Source organism: Pempheris klunzingeri, chromosome 15, assembly GCF_042242105.1.
Source record: "Pempheris klunzingeri isolate RE-2024b chromosome 15, fPemKlu1.hap1, whole genome shotgun sequence".
Classification (NCBI taxonomy): domain Eukaryota; kingdom Metazoa; phylum Chordata; class Actinopteri; order Acropomatiformes; family Pempheridae; genus Pempheris; species Pempheris klunzingeri.
In genome coordinates this window covers 10,346,037-10,354,481 of record NC_092026.1, presented here as the reverse complement: position 1 = coordinate 10,354,481, position 8,445 = coordinate 10,346,037, and the positions used below count along the sequence as shown (strand labels likewise).

At 39.2% G+C, this 8,445-nt stretch overlaps 1 protein-coding gene across 1 annotated transcript; it reads right to left on the bottom strand.

Annotated features, from left to right (window-relative positions):
• Positions 1-230: 230 nt before the first annotated feature.
• Positions 231-8,445, bottom strand: irf4a (interferon regulatory factor 4a). Its single transcript, XM_070845030.1, has 9 exons — positions 8,395-8,445; positions 7,507-7,706; positions 7,140-7,326; positions 6,282-6,367; positions 5,923-6,097; positions 5,174-5,254; positions 4,386-4,784; positions 3,439-3,551; positions 231-2,710 (listed from the first exon to the last, which is right to left on the bottom strand). The coding sequence occupies exons 1-9, from the start codon at positions 8,402-8,404 to the stop codon at positions 2,561-2,563; spliced, it is 1,401 nt and encodes a 466-aa protein (XP_070701131.1). The 5' UTR covers positions 8,405-8,445; the 3' UTR covers positions 231-2,560.

Here is an 8,445-nt window from a genome sequence, read left to right as displayed (position 1 = left end):
TCGACGGGCTGAGGCGATGTCACTCCACACACTGGAGTAACGGCTCATATGGGGCGGAAAAACTGAAGCCTGACTACAAATGATGTGGCTTCCTGCAGAGGGGGAAACACCATGGTGTGAATGTGCTTTTCTTTTTTCTTTTTTTGTCTTTTCTAACCAAATATGACTCTCTCTGCGTTTGTTTGCAAATCAAAAAGAGCTCAAAGACAAAACAGCACAGCATACATGAGTAGTAGAAAACTGTTTATTTGAAAATAAATCACTTATCTATACGGCAATTTCATATGAATCAATCTTCTTATGATCTCAAGTCCTTGTTATTATTCAGATAGTTTGTACACCATGCTAGAACAATCATGTTCCTTTTGAGATTTTGTCTGTAGCCCTGAATGTTTTACTGGCCAGCGTGATGTGAAATGGCAGTGCATGTCTGTGTCTGACTCACTGATGATGTAGGTGGGGGAGTCAAATGTTTTATCCCGAGTAGATAAATTTCAATTTCTGATAACAGTAATAGTGCAACAGTGTGACACACATGTACCCACCCCCTCACGCACACACGTGGCCTTTTACTACGCACACACACACATATACAGTCTTTACCACAAAGCGCACTGTATATGGAGCTGGTAACGTTTTCACTATTAGTATTTGCTTTTAAATGAGTCAAATGTCTGACTGTGAAGTAATGTGAAATAAATTTGACCCAGCTTACAATCAGGGAGAGTAACTAGGTGTTTAAGCGGGGAAAGGATTTATAGTTCATACACACACACACACATACACACAGAAAAAAAAAAAAAACATTCCTGCCTGTGATTTTGGTCAGACTTTTGAACCCATTGTGAAAGTATGCGGTTTAAGTGAGAGGGAAGTAAATACAGAGATCGAAACTCTGGACCACAGAAGAAAACATACCAAAACCTTTATCCAAGCCGTTAGGACATCAACAGCATGAGGAATTCCATTATTCTCACTACATTATTCTCACTACTGGATTTTTATCTCTTATGATATACATTTCCAAGTTGGTTGTTAGGATCTTAGAATAGATTTTTTACAGATGTTACATCCAGTGTGTGAACCTTACAGTATCCCAAGCATGGAAACCAGAGAGCTTCCCTCTGGCCGAGGTTGCACTTAGACCACAAAGGTAGTTTTTCTTCCCATCTGTGAGGCTGCTAGTTTCAGATCAAGAGGAACAGGTACAGTTTACTTGCAAGTTACGGGATGAGTTGATTTTTCCAGTCAGGTCAAGGCCGCCCATCAGTTTATTCTGGTTACACAGTACACAAGTTCCATGTCTATAAGCAGTTCAATCAAGAATGGTTCTTCAAATCAGAATGGTTCATTTGTATAATTTTCAGAGACCTAAAAAAGCTAAACTATACATTATAGAATGTAGAATAACGCAAGAAAAAGTCAATGATTTGAGAATATGAATAAACATGATTTTACAAAGCAAATAATTGCTTTGCCTTCCTCTGTATATAAAAAACTGAATGTCTGAAAACTCATGCATTTAAAACTTGATACACAGGTTTAATCTCTAATATTTACAACCATTAGATACATATGTAAATAAACGCTGATTGGCTTAAAACTACAATCAAAATTCAAAACTGTCAGCTTAGAAATATAATACAGCACAGTACATGGCATGTATATAAAGTGGACATATGGGCTTTAGTCCTCCTCCACCAACCAAATGAGTTAATTTATCCTGATTACTGTATTTCCTAAAATTTCTTGCTAATTGTGTTGCCTCAGTATGCAACAGGGATCAGATCATTTTTCTCTAAAGCTGACCAAATTCAATAGAAATAGATTTTCATAAGTGCATCCAGCAGTACATGCAGCAGCCCAGAGGTAAACAAGCTGTGATAAGGGCTTCCTCTCCTACACCACCACACCACTGATAACATCAATTTCTTTCACATTCCAGATGTTTTTTTTTTTTGCAATGAGACCCAGACTTCTACAACTTATGAAGCAATAATACTCTTGACCTTCCCTTACTCATCTAAGGGAATGTTTTTTTATTTTGCACATCAAGTACTGTAGTTGTTAGAAGTTTAGAATCATAGAAGACTTAAAAAGGCCACTTGAGTATGTGAGCAACAATCACACTGTCAACTGTTACCTGTGAAAATGCAGTAAGTGTTCATTCATATTCTGTTTTATCCTTTTAACATATCAGTGTTTGTCTTGGGGGCCATTCTTCCTGTGCACCTGTGCTAGTACTTCCTGTCTCAGTTGCCCTCCGCTACCCTCATCCCCCAACCCTCAAACCGCATCCTTCACACTGACACAATAATACTTGTAGAAAAAAAAAAACATTACTCCACAGTCACAGACACAAGGACTATGCAGCATAGGTGTGCAAGTGAAAACAACAGGGTCTTCCCCATCTCTACCCCTCCGTACCATGACAGCTTCTACCATTTACAGTACACAGCTATGCAGTCACAAGGCGAGATAAACGGCAGCGGTTTACATTCACAATCATGCCCTCCTGCTTGTGTGTGCATGTGTGTGTGTGTGTGTGTGTGTGTGTGTGTCACTCCTGAATATGCTGTAGAGGTCTCTGGGAGGGATAGTTGATTGTTGGAGATGTGTTCTGTTCCTGGATGTGATCATAGGCCCGAAGGTAGTGGCCATTGTTCTGCTGGTAAAAGTATACCAGTTTTCTGGCAAACACCGGCTCCACCTAAAATGAAATTAGGTATGAAATATGTCTGTGACTGCCGAATCATGTTATCCTACTTAGGCCAACAAAGCAAAGCAGTGCCTTGAAAAAGTAAACTTAAAAAAATGGGTGCGTTAAGTCTTTAAATTGGCTAGCAAAATGCATGACAAAATTGTTTATTTTTTTTTCACCAAAAAATGTATTACTGTGTGTGATATTTGAAATATGTCTATCCATTTTAACTAGTTTCTTTAAGGATATCAACTTAATTCCATAAATATGAATACAATGTATCTCTGTTTTGCTAGACATCTCTCTGACTCAACTTCTCAATAAATTAATTTGCATTTTATTCCTTTAATGGTAGCTAGTTAACTAGTTACGATTAATAACGATTACCGTATTTTCCTTATTAATGACTGTACATAGCCTCTGCCACATTTGAAAACATGGGGAAACAGAACAGCTAACATCACATAAAGGGAAAATCAATGGGTAATTTAAGATTTGGTTTTAGCTTGGGCTAAGTTACTGTGGTTTAGATTTATTTTAGTCTGTTTTATGATAAGTGCAAATTTAAATGGGTGTTTTCACAGGAATTACACATTAGCATGTCAGTCAGTTTGCCAATATGCATGATTGTGAGAGTGATAAGTAATTATAACATATTGTCACCACCTGAAATGTTATACCTCATATGCTTTTTAAAAAAACATTAATTTAGGTAAAACTATACAGTGTAGGGGTACCTGTGCTGTGATCATCTTCCTCGGGTTCTGTGGATCAGGGTACTCGTCTCCAAAACACAACACCACCTGGTGTCTCGGTACATGTCGGCCATTATGGGCAAAATCTTGAAGCTCTATGAGAACGGCAAGAAGGGGGAGAGGGGAATGAGGTGCATTACCCACAACAAACCAACCATGTTCTACTTATCACACACTGGCATGTAACATTTAAACTATACTGACAGGAGGCCTTAAAACCTCAAATTGCTCACATGACATTTTCCCAAATTATGATGACTTTTCTGGAAAGCACTGATGAAGATAGTGGAACTTTCAGTGTGAAATGGCACAGAAAACATCATTTTGTCATGCTGTGTGGTGGACCACAGGAGGTGGGTGGGGATTCCACACACTTTGGCCCCCTGCTGAGGGTGTGATTAGCTTCACAGTGCTACCTCAACACTGAGAGGGACTTGCCCAGCTAAAGTACCTGCAGCGTCTCCTTCATTATTATCGTCAACATCATCACAGCTATTATCAGCATGACCACAGCCATCGCCGTGCTGTAAATTGCTGAAGCAGTGTGGTTATTAGTGCACTCTAACTATTCTAAGCATTTAAAGAATTTAACCAGGAGTAAAAGCCAAATTTGTTAATATAACAAAGGGGATAAAAAAATACTGAGATATCCTAACTTATATGGACAAAGTGTGCAGTCAGCTACAGTTGTGTAATTTGAATTACAACTTGACTGAACTTGACTGATTGAAAGCATTTCCTTTTTTAAAAAAATTGGTTTATCTTTTTTGCTTTATGCATTGATTCATAAAGTCTGAGACTTTATGAAAAACAAGCGCCTGAAATATTGTAGCATTTTCTACAAAATATTCAGAATATCAAATACCTTCTGTAAAAATTTGACTCTGCAGGTGTAAAAGAGAACAATACAGAAACATATTTGTGCTTACCGATGAGGAATTGCTGGGTATCAAACAATTTGCATGGCTGCTCCTTCTCCAGCTTGTTGGGTTTATCCATATATGGAGCCAGGGGTCCTTCCCAGTACACTCGTCCCTGGCAGAGACGCTTAGCGTACAACCCATCCGGTGTCATCCACAGAAGCACCCCCCTCTCCAGTACATTGGGAAGCATCTCAGCACCCTGCCTGTGAGACTCAGGGTACGGGAATGGAAAAAGGATGGTTTCTGCCCCGCTGTGAAACTTGTCCTCTGGGCATGGGGAAGAAGAGGAGGAAGAGGACGGAGAGGAGGGGGAAGAAGAGGTGATCCAACAACCATCTGGGCTGGTGGTGGTAACCTGCTTCACCAATGACTGTCTGTAGTACAGGGACACGTGCAGGCTGAAATCTAGAGGACAGAGATGAGTATTCAGCAAATATGTTCCTGTAGAAAAACTTTGTCAGCATCACAATTTGAGCCTCAAAGACAGATCAGATTGAAACCCTGAAATGTCAGTCCTAAATAAAACTTAATTCTCAGCAATCTTGGTAATCTTGGAACACAACATATCACACACTTCTCACCAATCATTCCAAGCATATCTTTAACCTTCTTTATTAATCTATCATCATGACACTTTTTGCTATCATGGCCTGTTGCTCTGAGTTCAGAATAGGGAAGTAAGTAAGTGTCTGTAGTGTCTTATCTGTAAATGCAAATATATCTTTAAAAAAACAATCATGTGGGTGAATGTCTGTATGCATCTGCCTTTCAGTTGGCCTTTGGTGATTTTTTACCTGTTACAGCATTGTTGTGATCCATCGTGTACACGGATGGTTGGGACTCCGAAAAGTAGGTGTGGAAGGAGAGCTGAAACCCTGTGCGAAATAAATGAAGAAATACTGGTCATAATTAGAGTATTGAAAGTAAAAGCGCACTATGTTACTTTGCAGCGATGGGATCGTTTTCTTTAAAAGTCTAAAGTAGAACAAAAGCAAGTCTATTATAATTACAAGTCTATGTGTGGTAACAGTCTTTGAACTTATATTTGTGGTGGGTTTTTCCACCTGAAAGACTCCGTTTGAATTGCACTGTAAACTACATGTGATAATAACTGTTTATTGGTAACTGTGACATTTTAAATGCCCTAATGACCTACAAGTCACAGATTATTGATAGTAGCTTATGATCCGGTGAAGCCTCAGCTGATAGATGGATCAGCGCATTATACGACGAAACAAATAAGCATTACATTTATTCCATCTCAGACCTGGCTTCTCATTTGATAAAAGGCTTGACAGGATGTCACAGCAACGTGGGTGTGGTTGAAAACTGGTGCCATTATTTGGATAATATTTGTGAAATCCAAACACATATTTCCACGTTATAAGGCAAGATGAAAATCTAAGTAATACATCAGATAACATTTAAGATAGACATGTATCATACTGTACTTCCGCTTAGCATTGCAGTCGCACTTACATACTCAGTCAGAACGATGAGCTCTAAATGTTGTAACCGTGATGTGTGTATGGCTGCATCTTACCATTTTCTGCGTGTGACCCTGGCCAGGCCCTGCCGAACGGTGACGGGTAGTGGCACTGACCGTACTGCACCTCTGCGTGTGGCCCATGGAGATGTGGAGGAGGAAGAGTTTGTTGTTCTGATGGTGAGTAATCCCTCCAGTCTCTCCTCTCCTGAGACAACATGTAGCCAGGTACCTAAGAAAGGACCTTGGGGTGGTCACTCAGAGCCCACAAGACATTTATACTATAAATACTATACTATACTATACTATACTATACCATACCATACCATACCATACCATACCATACCATACCATACCATACCATACTATATTATACTATACTATACTATAACATGCCATAAAATCAATATGCTGACCTGGTTGTGCAGAGGTGTATATGGAGGAATGTAGCCATGGGCATTTACATGTGATGGTGTTTCCTCCATACTGTTCATCTTCATTCCTGAAAATGACCAGAAAAACATTTATGAGACACTTTGTCCACAATATTAGCCATGCAACATCACAACAACAGCCCTCCAAGCAGTTTTATTGCACCGATTAAGAATAAACTTAGAATATGTGAGGAGCAATACTCTATGAGCCTAACTAACCTAATTCAGTTTGGCAGGTTCAGAGTGTGAATATGTTTTGTGCACTTGTAAGGTCATGCTATTTTCATTTCAGGGACAGGGTGTTTTTGCAAAGTGAGTGCAACAGTTGAGTCAAGCACCAATCAAAGTCCTGATCATTTCCAGACTTAAGAGTTTGCTCATATAGTAAAAAACTGCACTAGTGTGACAAAAACTGTTGTGCGATGGAAGAGACTTAGTTATGCAAGGCTGGAGGTCGCCTGGTTGTGTTATGTGCACCCTGCGCTTAGTAACCGAAGCCCTCTAAAAAAAGCACTACGGCCTTTTTGTACATGCTTTGGCTTCCTTTGTGCTTCCTGCCTCATCAGAATCAACTGCAGTGGTGCGTATGTGTGTGAAAAAAAAAAAAAGCCAATAGTCTATAAACAATGTGAGATGCTCTGTGAAATACACCAATCTTCTGTACGTGCAAATGAGCCATTGCTATAGCATGGCTTTAGATTTTACAATTTGTTATCAAATGTCAGCTATTACTCCCAAACACCTCACCTTGTTACGTCTGTCACCACATATGCAGACAGCTGAATGTCATTTCTGACAAACTAGATTACATTTTTGATGGGTATATTTACATAAACCTACCTTTTTTGACTTCCTCGGGAATGATTCTGTAGACTTTATAGGGCTCTGAGATGTCCAGTTGGCTTTTTTCCACTAACTCATCAAAGTCATTGCTTTTATTAAGAGCACAGCGTAGTCTGGTTTTCCATGTCGGGGGATCTGGCTTGTCGACTCCTTCCTTATATTTTCCTTTGAACAATGCCCATGCCTGAAACGATCATTCAACGGGTTCATTTACACTTTAGAGTTTAAAAAAGTTAGGGCTCTGAAGAATTACAGTGACTACATTTTGTTTGGTGATTCATAAGCAATAGGGCGTCTAAAATGCTTAAGGTGTGTTTAAAAAGGTTTAAGGTGCAGTGTGAGAAGAGAGGTGGGATGGTCTGACCTTGAAGAGTGCAGCATCCTCATCTCTGTTATAATCTTGTTTTCCTGCGTGTTTCCACGGAATCCTAAAGATGGATTTTTCATCATTTTCCCAAACCAGGCCGGGATATCTCTTACTGTCAATCTGGTCAATCAGCCACTGCCTCAGCTTGCCATTGCCGCAACTGACTGACAGGCCACTGTCTTCATCCAGGTTCATCTCTGCAAAACAAAATAAAATAAAGGGCGTAATAGAACTGCAGGAACAGCACGGTCAGGCCGTTGTAGTTTAAGTAGATTTTGTCTCGTGTAAAATTTAAACATTTAAACATTTAAATGAGCCTGAGAAAATATGTTTAACAAGGTTTTTTAAAATAAGATATTGATATTACATTTATTTTAAAGCACTTCCCTTTAAACATACTTCATCTGGTTATCAGACCATGGTGTTGGCATTTTTAGCCACACTCAGTGACAAAAGAAGGGCATGAGGGTATAGAGCTTGAAGTATGTAACTGTCTTAATCATGTTTATCACTGTTTTTATTTCAGTCAGAGACAAGAAATGCAACTCATTTGATACATGCATGAATAAAAACACGCCCAGTCATGCAGCTATAATGAAACTGCAATGCACGGTGAGACATAATGCTATTGTGTGACATGTGTGCACACACGTTTCTTAAACTTACATATTATCAGTTCAGCAGGATATTAATTCAACTTTAATAAGATTTAAACTCTTACAAGTAATGAAATTACAAGAAATAGTTGAGAAATAGCTTGAATGAGTTATTCTTTTTTTGATTGTACTTGTCAAACTGCTGTTGCGTCACTGACACATTCTAAAGTTTCATCAACATGTTGAAAACGCCGTCATTCATTTAAAAGGCGCTGCTGCTGCCTCTTACCTTTGACCATGTGAGCTCCCCGCTGAAATCTGTTTTCAGGCTACCGGTGTC

Bases quoted from the DNA above. Each gene is read 5' to 3' on its own strand.
- irf4a (XM_070845030.1), bottom strand. The intron at 7,327-7,506 runs GTCAGACCATCC...TGATCGTTTCAG, and splicing joins AGGATGCTGCACTCTTCAAG to GCATGGGCATTGTTCAAAGG. The intron at 4,785-5,173 runs GTAAAAAATCAC...TCTGTCCTCTAG, and splicing joins TCACAACAATGCTGTAACAG to ATTTCAGCCTGCACGTGTCC.